We start from the raw sequence: 16,323 nt of genomic DNA on the forward strand, positions 1-16,323 counted from the left end.
AGGCCCTGGAACTGGCTCACCTCTGAGGAATGCAGCCATTTTTAAAGCCGTCACACAAAATGTCTGCTGTGAAAAAAGCCTACAGAAGCGTCTCACAGCGGGGGGGGGTAAATAATAAAAAGAATAATAACTGAACTCTACTCAGCTGCTTCAGTTTCAGGGTCCTGATACTGTGCACGTTGATGTTACGGTCATGCTTTGCTGGATGCTGTTAGTAACACTTGTTTTTCCTGCTACGGCAACTCAAACTGCATCGGCTGCTGGCCATATTCAAGGCCAGGTAAACCCTCAAGTTCGTAATTCTGGCTGATTTGACCTCTTTTGACATTGAGGGTAGATGCTGTGTGTGAGATTTGAATTTACTACTCACCATAGAGTGAACTGTTGATTATCACATAGGAAATATAGAACGGGTGAATCATAAAGGTGTACAGGTGAGGGTGCAGCTACACTAACAAGAGAGTCAGGGAGCTGTCAATCAAGCACTTTATGTGTGAGGTCTAAACAGACATCGCAAGAAACAAACCAAACAAAACAGATGCATGCTAGAGCCGTTGATATATTCAAGAATTTTATTATTTGACGTCCCAATTTTCTTTGACAACATCATTGGCATCGCAGTGATTTTGTTTCTATAAGGAGAAAGAGTAATACCACGGCAGAAAGTAGGATCTTTTCTTTAAATGGAAAGAGAGACCATCCATTTCAGTTCAATCCATCAGCCATTTACCTTTACCATCTATACACTGTAATGCACAATCCGTTAAAAATATTAAGTACTTAGCCAACCTGAGCTACAAGCCGAACAGCAATAACAAAGACATGACAGAAGACAGGTGTATGCCGTGTTGGTGACACATTGTAATTCCATAGCATTGAAAGATGTCTGATGAAGGACATAAACACATACAGCAGTAATAGTAGCGGTACAAGTAATGTTACATAAAAGGCAAATATTAATATATCAAGGAATTAATGCATGTTTTACGCTGTGGCTGCGCTATCAACTTTTAAATTCTACTTATGAACATTTCTTCTGCAGTGTGAGGCAGTTATAAACCAATGTAGACGCAGCCTTGAGGGGAAAAGGCAGTACAATCACCAAAGTGTTCAACAGATTCTTAGGGGATATTTGGCAGGGAAACCCAAGTGAGGAGGTGTAATTTGAAGCTTACCAAAAGGCGCGTGGTAGCAGACGTTGCCCAAAATCAGTCATCCCTCTAGAACATTTAAAGGCAAAAACATAAAAAGAAAGTGCAAAAAAACAAGTATGTGTTTCTGATTGGCTTAAGAAATAACATCAGCCAATTAAAATATATATATATATATATATATATATATACGTATAGTTCAACTCAATTATTTGTTGACAGACAGGCAAAAGAAAGCAAAGTGAAAACAGAAAGACAGAAGACTCTTGGGATGCTGACATTAGCCAACATCATCTCACATTACAGAGCATCAGCCAGTCCATCTAGAGTTCCCTGTTGCACTCTTTGAACATGGCTCCATCTTGCCCACTCAGTGTGAGAGTCAGGGGCCACAGTCAGAAACATGGGTGGGCGGGGGAGGAGATCACTCACTCTTGAGTCAGGGGACTGTGAGGTCAGAAGGGGTGTCATTATTCTCTTGTGTGATCTTTGGGCACTGGGTTTGTCAGCGGATTTTAATAGAGTGCGCTAGTGTATTCATTTTTGTACTACGTGGGGGAGGGGGGGTGTACATCCATGTGCAGCGTACTGCGTGATGGGTTGTGTCGATGGAATGAACAGCGGCGTGAAGGAGGAAGACCAATAGGGAAGCCCTTTCCCTGGGAGCGAGGTGCAGGTGATGTAACTGGTGACAGGGTGTTTCAGAAAGCCAAGAGAGAAGACGGTCCAAGTTGTCCCTTAGCAGCTGCAGCTTTCTGCTGAAGGTTTAGCTCTGTCATTCCTATCCAGTTTTATGGGCTCTGGGAATTCATTATACAACTCCACCTCTGTCTCCTGGCAGGCATCAAAAGAGAGAAAACAATCAGCATAGGAGAAAATGTACGTAGGAAAGTCAAGAACTGGATTGATATTATTACAGGTCTTGTTGTATGGACATTGCATGACGATCTGCTCATAACGAAGCACACGTCTCCACTGCCTTTTGTTTGTCAGTTTAAACAACTGTAACTCACTTGTTTGAGGGCGTTACGTGCAATTGTCTGGAATGCCTGTTCTACATTTATGGCTTCTTTGGCGCTGGTCTCGAAGTAGGGGATGCTGTTCTTACTCTGACACCAAGCCTGGGCCCTTTTGGTGGTTACCTGTATGTATGAGGAGAAAGAGATTCATCAACATGGTGAGCTGAAGTTTATATGGATGGATTCAAGGTTTTCTCCAAAAGAAAAACTCAGGAACACTAAATTCTATTTCACATATTCTTGTGGGGATAGTAAAATAAACAAAGGAATGGCTACATTCCAGATTTAAGAGGCTATCTTTAAGGAGTACGTATGAGTATGGCTTAAGACCGAGCACTCTTAAAATCGATTCATCACAGAGGAAGTACCCACTCATACCAACCTGTCTATTCTCCAAGTCAATCTTGTTGCCTAGCACCACAAAGGGGAAGTTCTCAGGATCTCGAGGGCTGGCCTGGATCAGAAACTCATCCCTCCAGCTGTCAAGTGTCTTGAAGGTGTTTGGCGCAGTCACATCAAACACCAGCACGCAGCAGTCTGCTCCACGGTAGAACGCAACACCCAAAGACTGGAACCTCTCCTGGCCAGCTGTGTCCCAGATCTAGACAACCACAAGGAGACAGAAAGCGTATTGAATGGACAAGATTTACTGCAAATCTTAACAATATTTACATGCTCTAAATGCCCTAAGGTGTAGCCTTTCCTGGTGTAGTTATGCTTTACCTGCATTGTAACAAGCCGGTCATCCACCATCACCTCCTTGGTCAGGAAGTCTGCTCCTATTGTAGCTTTGTACTGGTTACTAAACTTCTTGTTCACATACTGGTTCATCAGGGAGGTCTTTCCAACACTGAGAGTAGAAGACAACAAACAGCAGAATAACAGATCCTGCAGATGGCAAACCAAGAACAAAATAAAAAGGCAGTGCGGGCTGACTGATAGCTCGAATTAAATATGCCGTAATTAGATTCATTAAGAGCTGGGCAATATATGCATGTAAGGAAGAGCCCATTTACACTTTTTATCACTACATCTTGGGTAAATCAGAGAGCTATCTCACCTCAAAAAACTCAAGTGTAAATGCAACCAAGAGGCGTTACAGATGGACTGAAATCTTATTGTTCAAATCACCTCCCAAATCTAAGTACTTATGTGAGTCTGTGGAAAAGTAACCACTTACAGGGTCTTTACACATGTGTCAGTGGCATCTGATGTGACTACACAGATTAACCATCATTAATCATTGTCACATATAAAGAAACAGGAGGAAAGCAGCTATTGGTTCCACACCAGTGCAACCACTGTATGATCTGTATGGCTGATGGAGACAAGCAAAAAAATCCATGTGCTTGTTATTTCATGGATCATTGCTAGTTACTCAGCTAAACTGCTTATTGCTGCATCCAAACTGCTGAAGTGCATAGGTTATTTTTCTTCTGACATTTTTGGCAGTTACCCGACGGATTCAGCTGCATTACCAACATAACTTGCGCTAGTTCTGACCCTGGTTTGCATGTGGCAAAAAGCAGATGCACACACGTATGAACTGGCTAATGCAAACACATATGTGGGTAATCGCACCTGGATTTTATCCAAATACGAGACACTTGAAATGTCAAGTGTAAATGGGGCCCAATATTGCAAGAAATGAGCAGATACTGTCTGGGATCTTGGCTATCGTAGTTACGTAATATAGTGTAGCTTAATGTTTCTTTTTCCTTGTCTGAAAGGCTGCAGTACAGTATAAGTGATGAAATTATTTGTAACATTGATTTTTTTCACATTGCTGGAAAATTATCTAGCTTTACTTATAGAACATGGTATCAAATGTAGGAAACCACCAACAATCAGACAAACACTATCACATTATCAGTGAATGAAATCAGTAAAAATGGCATTTTTTTCCCCAGCACTGCTCAGCTCCTGTGTCTATTAACTGAAATATCTTAAGAAAGGCTGTGAAACATCAAGTGCCCCCTAAGATTAATCTTTGCATAACCACTGAATTACTGAAAAACAGTAGTGGTGCATTTGGAAAGAGCAGAGCTCTGCCTTACAGCTTATGACAGAGCAACAACTCTTGCCAACAAGGAAATGACACTAACTCATTTATAATCTTCAATGACTCAACTCAAAACCAAAATAATACCTTGGCATTTAGGTTTTTTCCCCCACCAAACAACTTTCAAAACACACCTGATGATGATGATTTCCTATCCTGCATTACTGGTTTTCACATGTAGAAATGAAATATGCCACGCTGTGACTCACCCAGAATCTCCCAGGATGATGACTTTCAAGAGCACTTTCTTCCTGGATGTCATTTTTCAACAGCTGCAGAAAGACACCAACATGTTCAGCATACAAAGTGAACTCAATGCCTTCCTAACCTCTTCATTGCAAGTCACAAATTAATCACTCAATTCATATGGTTCAGGCACAATACAATCAATACAAAGCTAAATGTGTTTTATGCAGACAGGCTCTTTGGAAAACCTCAGACCACAAATTTGTGTAGAGTTCCTTGTCCCTGGACCAATCAGGTTTGAATGCCATTCATGCCAGTCATGTGCTTCCTAAGCTGTTAGGCGAATCACGAGGAACAAATCACTCTTTCTCTCTCACGCACCACAGGAAGTTACCTCCTAGAGGACTGACTCCTTCTCCATACTACAAGTCCAATCCAAATGACTCATCTGCCATTTTTTGCTGATATAGCTGTCACTAAGCAGACAACATACTATAGCATGAGTGGGTCTCAGTACACTACACAACACTGTAACTGATAAAGGGCCTTTATGTGTAACACTTCTAACCAAAAGTAAATTTAAATGTCATTTTGAAGACTGAGGCACAAATTTGACAATTTTTGCAATATATTGCAGAAATCCTGGTGTTTTCAACAACGCAACAAGTGTGATTTGAGCCAGTCAGTCAGACACATTGCTACTTACACAATCTGTGTAATTTCTGATTTTCAAAAGCAGTAGTGAGCAGCATTTCCTCCAAATCTCATCAAAATGATGATCTGAGATACCAATACATGAACGAAATTTTGTAATTCCCCCCTCTATCTGATGTTACTCATTCTGAAAATGAAACCATGTTTCAAAAAAGGTCAGGAAGTTAATAGTGCAATCATATGTGACATAAGAGCAATTACTGTGATGTTAACACTGGAGTCAAGCAAATTCTTCACCATAGGTACAATCCTGATCATTGGTGTAAAAGATGAGGAACGTGACGGAGGCTTATCTTTAGTTTGTCTAGATATGCTGTTTGTCTCATTCTGCCTTCTGTCTATCTACAGTATACCCCATTTCTTCCAGTGTTTCATTAGGGCAGACAAAAACATAATGACTTCACTCTTCATGGGGGAAACTCATACTACAAAATGAAGTGTGGGGATAGTAAAATAAACAAAGGAATGGCTACATTCCAGATTTAAGAGGCTATCTTTAAACTTGATCCATATACAATTGACAGAACAGACTAAAATAAACCTATTTCATAAGAGGCTGCTTTATCTTTTTTTCCCCCACAGTTGTCTTTTCTTGCCAAGTACACAGTCGAGCACAATGCAACTACTACTGTCTACTGTGTGTGTGTGCACACTCTATGATACAGTGTTTCCTCAACACACTGAATGACCTGAACTCACAAAAGCAAAACTGGTATATGGGTATGCACACTACACAGTGTATAGACAATTAGGTATTTGTGAGTATGACACTGTTTTTAATTTGTAAACAAAAATGTTTTTAATAAATAATTGCCTGTTCCTTAATTGAGGGAAAACATGTGATTACTTTCATAATTTTACGGCAATGAAGCTAGAAGCTTGAACATGTACTTCATGCACAAAGCACAAAAGACATTTTAGACATGCCACTCAATCAACCCAAGCAGGTTCTTGGTCTAACACAATTATGGAATATGAGCAATACTCACAACTTTTGAAAACTTTCCAAACAAAAATATGGGAAAAAAACAAAACACAACCTTGATTCAAAAGACACACTGAATCAGAAGCCCTTAAAGTTAATCCAAATTCTCAAACTAAGCCTATAAGACACAAACACTTCAGCTCCATTCAGGAGCTGGAAAGTCCACTTGCGTTCTTTCTGGATGGACTGAGCACAGCACTCCAGCGACTGCCACACTGTGACGCAAAGATTGGCTGACAGAAGCATAAACAACAGCTCATCACTGAAGACTAGGCACAGTCAGACCACAGTCACATGATTACAGAAGAAACTCAGATCTTTAACCTTTAACCTTTAACCAAACAGCATAGTGTAAAACACTGATTGCTAAATGCCAACTATCATCTCTGACAGGCAGCAAATCAGGTGAATGCCTCTCACCAACAACACTCACATTTATGCTGTCAGAATTAAACAGGACTGAAGAAACACATTAACACACCAACATTAACTGACAGATGTGACTGACACTACTACATTTTTGTGACAAACTAAATGAATTTAAATACAGATAAATAAAAAAAACTGTTAGAAAATATCTGCAGGTCAGTGGAAATATGTGGTGACAGCACTCAAAAAATAACAAATACTGCACTGTTTAAATTGGCCTTTAAAATATATGTATATGTAATAATTTGCCGTCTCTAGATGGTTCAGTTCACCATTACTCTGTGTTAAAAAAATGAGTGCTACTGGATTTAAGTAGCCAATGTGTCTTTGGCAGTTTAGTCTTTTTTTGGTACATCATCTTGCATTAAAACATTCAAAAAGTTAGACAGTACTGTTACACAGAGTACTGTTACTAAAATGGGGCTTTTTATCTTCTGAGAAAAAGTATATTTGGTAGCGCTTCATACCCTGTCTACTTTTATGAGTTTGACACATAACTGCTCCATCAGACATATTATCATTATTGCAACACAGAAAGTTTAACAATTGTCTAATTCTTAGTTTATTCCCTTTTAGATATGCCACATTAACTAAAAATTAGGCATCATATCAATAATTAGAAAGTTTTAAAGTGTTGACTGACCATCACAGCACTGGCTGATATTAACATCTAACTGTTCAAAGATCCATATTGACAAATGTGCGTTCAAAACTGTCATGTGTTGGACTGACGTAGAAGTCCCAACACATTTTCCCCTCTGCCTGTAAATCACTAGCACAAGCTGCTGAATTTCACAGATCACCTCTGATATGGATTATGCATGCACACCCACAAACAGTCGCTGGACTAAATATAGATTTGGAAGACTGACTTCAGATGTTTCTCAATGCTCAGAACCATCTCCATGCATCATGACAGTAGGCCATCTTTATTGTTGTATGTATTTTGTGTTTGTCTGTATGTTTAAATTGCTACTGCAACATAATAATTTTCCAAATTGGGATCAATAAAGAAACAGTCTCAGTCTGTCTTGGTTAGTGCCCATGTGATAAACAGATGCTCCATTGGCTGAGGGTTAACAAAAAGAAAATGGATAGAATGGAAAATATAAACAACAACACTAGAAAAGCCGTGTCAAAGTCTTGTGCATAAAGGATTTCTATAAAATAATGCTTTAAAAAGGAATATCTTCCCAACACTTACTCAGCAACACATTTTGACCCTCTGTCTGATGTAATTCAGTGCTGTATCAACTGGAAAAACAAGTCTGAAGAAAAATATTGCTTTCCACATAAGCCCTCAGACAAATCTAGACACTCCACTATAAACACGCAAGTGCTCCAGTACAGCGGAACAAACTGGAAGGTACACAGCGCAGCGTAAAATTAGACACAGCTGTGTACGCTACAATGTCAACTGTGAAAAGAAAATTTCGGGCATTTTAGCCACGACAAGCCCACGTGAACAAAAGTGGTGCTGAATCACTGTATTCAAAGAATCAACCACTTCATGCCAACTCATGGGGTAAACTGAGTAAATCTCAAATTAGAGCTGATTCAAGATACCAAGCAGGTACTGAAAGTTGAGTATCAAGTAACCTGAGATGAGCTGTTGGCAGTGTAGGAAAAGATGCCACGACTGCAAATAATCATTAAAAACACAATCACAGAGTAGTATCAGTCTTCATACTCTGAATGTTATGTAATTAGTATGCTTTTAAAAACCAAACCAATGAAGAAAAAGTAAAGAGAACTAGATTTGATGTGAGTATCAGACGACATCTGTACTTGAATAAGAACTTGTATGTTTGGGCGGCAATAGGTTTCAGGTTACATTTCATCTCAGTAGGCTTTTTGGCACACGTCAAGGGCGTTGTTGATCATTATATTAAGTACCAATGAGTCACAACAGAAACAAAAACTGTTCGACATAGAAAAAAACAGGAAAGGGACAGTTCTGCCTGGCAACACTACGACAGAGATGCAGCATATTTCTCTAATACAGCATGTCAACAGGAGACGTGGACAAAACTCGATACTTGCCACCATCAAGACATGTCACCAAAATCCACCTCAACATTTGATTAGCCAACCATCCAGAAATTGGGAGATTTGAGGTGAAAGGTTGAGTGTACCCCGCAACCCCTCCTTCACCGTATGTATGCATGAACGCCAAATAAAAGTCAAAGTATTTACAGAAATCAACATTTCCATCTTTTGGCGACGCTTTGTCCGACAGACCGGCGGTCCTCGTCTCCCAGGTTCCCCTTCCTTGTTGCAGTCGACCCAGAGGAGCCACAGGCCGGCCTTGTTTTTGCCAACCAGCTTCTCGAAAAACATTGCACCATCACCATTAGCCGTTATAGCGTCGGCGTTAATAGGACGTTAGAGGAATTGATGAGTTAAAAAATACTACACATGTGAACAGACTTTTCTCGTTTCGAGGACTTACTTTCAACTTGTAACACACCGGAGAGGCGACTTCTTGACGGGAAACGACCTGGGTGCGAGCGAACTAGCTGTTATTGTTCAGGACAGTTAGCGTTAGTTGCTAACTAGGCGTTACGTTCGCTAGCTAGCTCGCTCGCTGGTATTGCACTCGTAAGCTAGCGTCAATTTGGTAATACCTCGTTTCAAATTTGTAGAAAAATGCGCTGCCCTTGGCGTGAACACTTACAAAACCCGTGTCGAAAATTGTCTTGGCAGATTATCAACAACTGGTGTGTAAATTTGGCACTTTGCTGGACTGCTTGCCTGTGTGCGAGCTAACTATCTGCTACCCCCAGCCTTCTGTTCCCCTTTCACTTCCTCCTCCAAAACAACGCTAGCGTCGTACGTCAGACGCAGCTAACTAATAATCCCCGCCCACTCATGACAACGTTCTTGTATGTCTGTGGCAGACTAATCAAATCAGCAGTATTTCTGTAGGAATAACTGCAGTTTGGGGCCTTTTGATGGAGCAACTACAACCACTAAAAACCTGTATGTTCAGACTCTGCTGAAGTTTTGAGGGATTTGTCATCAATGCGACAGTTAATGGGGAATCTTTGTTAAGATGCATATAGATATCATAGTTTTAAGATTACAAATGAATTAGTATTTCATTCCTTAAAGTTGGGGGACTCACAAAAGATAGATTACAAACAATGGGTCAAACTCTGAGACTTTGGCTGAGTAGTGCATGACCAGTAAACTCAACCTCATGTGTAAAATCAATGAAGTGCCCCTTTAAAAGCTGAGGCTTTGAAGTTCATTCTTCACTGTGGAAACAGCAGATTAGAAAAATGGTCTCAAGGTCCATTTGTAGTCTTTTTGAAAGTTTTGATATTATTTTTTTCTCTGCCAGACATGTTGTCAGCCTCCATGTGTCAGCAGGCTCATGATGGAGCCTTGTCACATGAGGTCCTTTCTCCTGATCTTTGGCAAGTATTGTATTCTACTTCGCCGCTGAGGGTGCCCTCTTAGTTTAATCACTCCACTCACCACTGATGCTTTTTTCTTCTTTATGTGATCAAGATAATATATCAGAGACGTGGTGGTTCAGTGGAGGTCATTGTAGTGAATCTTAAAGGCAGAGCTGTAATGATCCACCACTAGATGACAGTGTCAGCTCATTTTGGAATGAATGAACCAAGTGAACTGGTGTTCCCAGACATTAGCGCACATTTTTATTTTGGTCCTCTGCAGAGCATTGAAGCACTCCCTGGTGTTGACACTTTGCTGAGAAAGTGTAATGTTCAAAGATAGGTGAGTGGTCTGCTTCTTTAGGGTTACTGTCTTGGTCACCTTTACACACTAAAACACAGTGTTGCAGAAACACGCTATGATGAGAGTGCAGGTCAGCCTTTACGGTCTGTCTGCAGACTGTTCGTCCTTGAGAGAAAATGTATTTCAAAAAGATAAAAGTACTGCCACTTAGTGCACCATATCACTGTACTGCACTGTCTTGTGCATGATATTTATTATGTTGTATGTGTATTCAGTTTACATGATATGCTGTATTATTCTAACTTTTTAGTCAAATTTTTCATGTAATGTCACTCTGACTCATTTGCAGTTAATTTATTCAGTTTATTAACAAATAAATTAACTGAAATAAAACAAATATAGATGTGTTACTGCAGACATTCAGAACTGTAGCATCTTATTGTTTACCATATTCTCAGTATTACATTGATAATTTACTTGACAGAATATCTAAATCTTGCATACCAAGAGATATATACATATATTATGTGAACTCACAAACATAAAACATAAAGATCCCAAATCTTCACTCCTCCTCGTTTGTAACATCTTCACTTGAACTCACAGACTCTTTCATTTTTTAAAGAAAGCTGCCATTGGCTCATCAGAACAGCAGTTTCACATCCTGAGGTGATTTTTCCTGACTGAGCCTCACAGAGACCTCATTTTGCTTTTCATCCTGCTTCTTGTTCATGTGTAAGTGTGTCTACTTGTGTGTGTTTGTGCTCCTTGTTAGTGGGAGTGTGGCGCTGCAGGATCCTGATGACTGGTGTTTATAGTGGAATTCCTGCCTTCCAGCACCTATTGAATGTAGAGTCTTTATGGCTTCTTTGGAACTCAGTTTGTCAACACAAACACTGCAACACAAAGAGAGGCGAGTGACCGACTGGTGCACGGGAGGAAAGGAGCCACATACTTTGAGCATCTGCTGCATTTTCATCTCTACAAACATTGCCGCGTATGCACATTGATGGGTAAGGGTAAGGGGAGTTTAACGTCTTTTCAGAATGAGTACAGGGTTCTTGAGAGGAACAAAATATATTCTAGCATGAATTTACAGCATGCGAGACAGATATGACCACAAATGCAGGTTTAGAGCTCATCCACAACATCAAAAAAGGGCAAGGCTGTTGTACACATACATAACGTTATATTGCACATGTGTTCAAGACAGAGCACGAGTGTGTGTGTGTGTGTGTGTGTGTGTGTGTGTGTGTGTGTGTGTGTGTGTGTGTGTGTGTGTGTGTGTAAACATGCACCTTTGTGTGTGGCTGTGTGGGAGTCTAAGAGAGGGAGAATGAGATGAGTTAAGGAGATGGACAGATTGTGTGTGTGTGTGTGTGTGTGTGTGTGTGTGTGTGTGTGTGTGTGTGTGTGTGTGTGTGTGTGTGTATGTGTGTGTGTGTGTGCATGTGTGTGTGTGTGTGTGCATCAGGGGGTGGGTGCATTAGTCCGTGTCAGACAGCAAAGAGTGCCGCAGTTATCTAGGAATCTGAGCCAAAGCAGAGAGACAGCAGGAGAAAGAGGAGTACCGGGAAAGAGATGAACTGAGGGGGGGACAAAGAAAGAGAAGAAGAGGATGAAAGAAGCCCAGTGAGTAGACAAGAAGACAGACAAGGACAACAAGAGAAAAATCGAAACAAAAAAGGACAGGTGAGCTAACACTTTCCACCTGAAGAGGCAGTTATTGAGATATAAAGGAAAGTGGAATTTTGCTGACGATCATCAACAACAAAAGGACAAAGAAGTTCTGACTCTGAGAACAGAGGCTTTCATCCTGGATAAAAAGGTGGACGACTGACCCAGAATTTAAGACAAAGGTCAGGACAGGCTTTCATTTCTGCATTTTCCCATGATTCCATTCGGTTCTCTTGGTTTGCTCCATCTGCTGTCACTGTATGTGGGAGCACTGCTGTCCTCAGATGCATCTCCGGCCTGCACACACCCTCCCTGCAGGGACAGTCTGGTGGCAGCACCCATCCAGCCTGGCACGGGAGCAGGAGTGGGTTCCGGGGCCTGTGAAGGTCAAACTGGGACAACAGCTTGCAGGATGGGGGTCTCGCTTCCAGCCATCTCCAGTGTTCCTCGGAGGGTGGAGCACAGGCACGATATCCCCCAGCCTAAGGTAAGTGACATTACCTGGAGTGTTTAGTGGAATGTCATGTGCTGTACTTCTGCTGAAATCCTAAAAGTTTACTCTATGAAAAAGAGATAATGCATCTTTTAATCAGACATTTCTAAGTCATGGCTCGGAAACAGTGATAGCCAAGTTTAAGTGGAGCTGACTTCCTGTCTATTCATACACATGTGCCTGGGAGCCTGAGCAGTACTGTCATGCAGAGGCCAGCAGGTCCATCCTCACGGGACAGTCGGCACACTAAACTTGGCACCACCTAACAGCCATGGAGCAATGACAATCAAAGAAGGGATAAAATTAGGTCTGCTTTAAAAATGTCCTCATCATATGGCTGTGCTGAGCTCATGCAGCAACAGGTGTGTGAGGGACATGATCACAGTGGCTGATGTAAGTGTAAGAGACAGATTGAGAGGGACACAAAACATGCCACTGAGCTGGGAGTTTTGCTTGTGGATTAGCATTTGAGATGTCATCTTCCAAACTGAAGGATGCATGATTTACAAACGCAGGGCTTCTTTTATTTCAGCACAATTTCATTCAACAGCATTTAAGAATATGAAATTTCCTCAAAGAATAAAGAGGATTCGGCAGGCTTCACTCACTGATGATTGCTGACTTAATGTGCGACACAATGTCTTATCAAGAAATACCTGCGAGCGCTGTCTTTGCAGACTGGAGGTGTCAAAGAGCGTCTAGTTCAGCTGCAGCGCTGCATGCGCTCTCTCCAGGACACAGGGGGCCCCAGGAGTCATGGGGGCCAGGACAGCGACTCTCTAGGGGCCATCCTGGCATTAATGGCAGCTGTACTGACAGAGTGTGACCTCCACTGTCACAGCCAGGCCCTTGGGGCAATGGCCAAAAGACTGGGTGAGTGGTACACATTTATATCCCCCTGCAACACACAGGCAAATTCTCTCTCTCTCTCTCTCTCTCTCTCTCTCTCTCTCACACACACACACACACACACACACACACACATGCCAGTGCAGTCACTCCCCCACACATAGTAAACAGAACCTCAATGAGGCCTGCTAAGTGTCGGTCATAGGTGAGTGCATAGGAATTTAACTGCACTGAGAAGGATGAGAAAAACTGTGTACATGCGCACGCACGCGCACACACACACACACAGACACACAGTGTATGGCTCACAATGTGAAGCTCTAAAGACTCATCGTACAAACTGGAACCCCTCTGTGTCGTATATAAAGATGAAGCGTCAGTGTGATGTGTCTTATTGATAAGCTAATCTTTGCCTGGCTTGACAGAGAGTGCAGCTGTGGGTAGAGAGGGGGAGAAAGACCTGCTGCTGTTCCTGAAGAGCATCACCCAATATCCACCCACAGGCAAGGCCGCTGAGGGCGATCACATGGTACAGTTGTCGTTGATTAGTGTAAAATTGAAGTATAATGTACTGTATGTGGTTCTCAGTTGCCCCCTTGGAGAGGTTACATCCTCAGGACTGTGCAGAGATTTACAAGCTCGGGATCAAAGAGAATGGAATCTACACTGTCCAGCCTGATCTACACAGACCGGCATTGGAGGTATTTCAGATTCACCACACTCATAAAACACACGGTCTGCCCCCTGCCCTGTTCGTCTTGTTTTAGAGGTGTCTATGCTATCTGTGGATCATTAAAATCTAGGCTTTATAATATCAAAGTCTTTGTTTTGGCTCAGGCTAAATGTGACATGGAGACGGCGGGCGGTGGGTGGACGGTGATCCAGATTCGGCAGGACGGCTCACTGGACTTCAACAGGACATGGCAGGAATACCGGGAGGGCTTTGGCAGTCCGCAGGGAGAGCACTGGCTGGGGAACGCAGCACTGCACGCCCTCACCTCCGCTGGCCAACACCAACTTCGCATCGAACTGGAGGACTGGCACCAGCAGAGGCGCCATGCTACCTACAACAACTTCAAAGTGGCCTCAGAGGCACAGAGGTGAAACCCTCTGCAGGAGCACAAACACATGCTTTCTGCAACAACTGTCTAATATCTAAAAGTCCCTGAAAACATGTCTTTAAGTATCAAATATCTTTCTCTAGAACAAACATGATTAAAATAGGCAAAAAATCAAAGTTTAGAAAGATATGTCTTGGTTATCATTTGTTAAAACACAGTTTGCTTCATCAGGACCGTGTGGTTGTAGTTTGATCCTAAAGTGAGCAAACAACACGACAAGCTAAACTCTGATTGGTGCATGAAAGTATGTGACATCACATTTTCCAGCTGAATACCTCCCACTTCAAACAGAGATCTCTCTCAAAATGACACGGTTCTAAAACATTGTGTTCTTGTGGGATCCCTCATCCTAACGAACTGATTAAAAAATGTTTTCTGAGGCTTTAAACTAAAGCAGACAGAAAATTGTAAAATCAGTTTTGTGTCTGGAAGTTTCATTTTGAGGATGCACTCTACAACCCTCAAGCTTTGCTGCTGCATTCATATAATAGTACGAAACCAAGCATCTACATTTTTAGCATCCGCTGAGCAACCAAAGCTCGCTCTTCTAAAGATCACACATCACACAGGCACTGGTTGGTTGCAGTACTGGGGTCAGTGCACACATGGCTGTGTGTGTCTGTGGTTGGGTGTGTATTCACTTGTTTCTCTAGTACTTGCATAAAGGACTTGGATGCTACACACAACCCTCAAAACAAATGGGTTCCATGTTTTTTTGTCTTTCTTCCAGGTATCGTCTAACAGCGCGGGAGTACTCTGGCGACGCAGGCAACGCATTGAGCTACAGCAAACGATACAACCACGATGGCAGATCCTTCAGCACCGCTGACCGAGACCACGACCGTTATGCAGCAGGAAACTGTGGTCAGTACTACGGTGCAGGCTGGTGGTTTGATGCCTGCCTGGCAGCTAACCTGAATGGACGGTATTACCGTGGGCGCTACAGTGGGGTGACCAACGGCATCTACTGGGGGACATGGTACATCCTGACAGACGGACGAACTGGAGAACGCTACTCCTTCAAGAGGGTGGAGATGAAGACAAGACCCAGGAACTTTGTGGGAAAATCCTAAAGATAATGATAACAAGTATGACGATAATCACATCAACCAGTTTTCGTTTTCTGTGTGGGTGTCACCCTGTTTAGAGCAGCTTTAATGCCACTTACCAGCTACACGCAGATGGCAGCTAACAGAAGAAATACATGAACAAAAATAATATCTAGACCAGGGGTGCCCAAACTTAATGGTGGGCCCTGGGGCAAATGCAAACACCGATTGTGTTGTATTGTAAAGATGCAAAATGGCTTTGTTCCCTTAACTGACTGACTTCCTGCCCAAAGTGTCACTCTGCTCATTTTGCTCAGATTACGACAAATAATTAATAAATAGGAATCCTAAAAATTTAAAGAGCATTTTTACTTCACAGAAAAAATATTTTAAAATATTTTTTTCACTGATTTTACTAGAAACATCTGGTGGGCACAGTTGAACCTCTGGGCAGCCCTGGTCTTCACATTCATCAGCACTCTATTACACCATTCTTCTGTTTATTTAAGGGGTTTCTCTCTCTACTCTAAACCACATTTGTACTGTTACTCGATGACAGAGAAACAAAGAAATATTGAATTCTGCTTGTAGAAGCTGTTGTAATAAATTGTACATTAAAAATAACATTCTGTGCTATTTTAATTAAACTGTTCATAAAAGTGATCCTATAAGAACGCATGGATTTATCATTAGAGTCTGTATGTGCCTCTATCTGCCTAAGCTATCAACATACAAGCTGTCTGCAGCAGCTCCCGCATATTTTAGGTCAGATAATGTAAAGAGAGAAAATGTCTAGAGGTCACCGTGGCCATGCAGGGGGCTCTAACAGTTGGATGATGTGCAACTCAAATTCAGACTGCCTCATCACATCATTGATGTG

General features: G+C 41.9%; 2 protein-coding genes across 2 annotated transcripts; one reads left to right on the forward strand and one right to left on the reverse strand.

The window, feature by feature from the left end:
* Positions 1-558: 558 nt before the first annotated feature.
* LOC139329206 (ras-related protein rab7-like) lies at positions 559-9,366 on the reverse strand. Its single transcript, XM_070959392.1, has 6 exons — positions 8,999-9,366; positions 4,442-4,504; positions 2,894-3,020; positions 2,553-2,771; positions 2,165-2,293; positions 559-1,985 (listed from the first exon to the last, which is right to left on the reverse strand). Exons 2-6 carry the CDS (start codon positions 4,492-4,494, stop codon positions 1,890-1,892), a joined length of 624 nt encoding a protein of 207 aa, XP_070815493.1. The 5' UTR covers positions 4,495-4,504; positions 8,999-9,366; the 3' UTR covers positions 559-1,889.
* Positions 9,367-11,771: 2,405 nt separating this feature from the next.
* LOC139327817 (fibroleukin) lies at positions 11,772-16,056 on the forward strand. Its single transcript, XM_070957822.1, has 6 exons — positions 11,772-12,418; positions 13,102-13,297; positions 13,699-13,776; positions 13,862-13,974; positions 14,111-14,373; positions 15,125-16,056. The coding sequence occupies exons 1-6, from the start codon at positions 12,146-12,148 to the stop codon at positions 15,465-15,467; spliced, it is 1,266 nt and encodes a 421-aa protein (XP_070813923.1). The 5' UTR covers positions 11,772-12,145; the 3' UTR covers positions 15,468-16,056.
* Positions 16,057-16,323: the final 267 nt, after the last annotated feature.

Source organism: Chaetodon trifascialis, chromosome 3 (genome assembly GCF_039877785.1).
Source record: "Chaetodon trifascialis isolate fChaTrf1 chromosome 3, fChaTrf1.hap1, whole genome shotgun sequence".
NCBI classification, from domain to species: Eukaryota; Metazoa; Chordata; class Actinopteri; order Chaetodontiformes; family Chaetodontidae; genus Chaetodon; species Chaetodon trifascialis.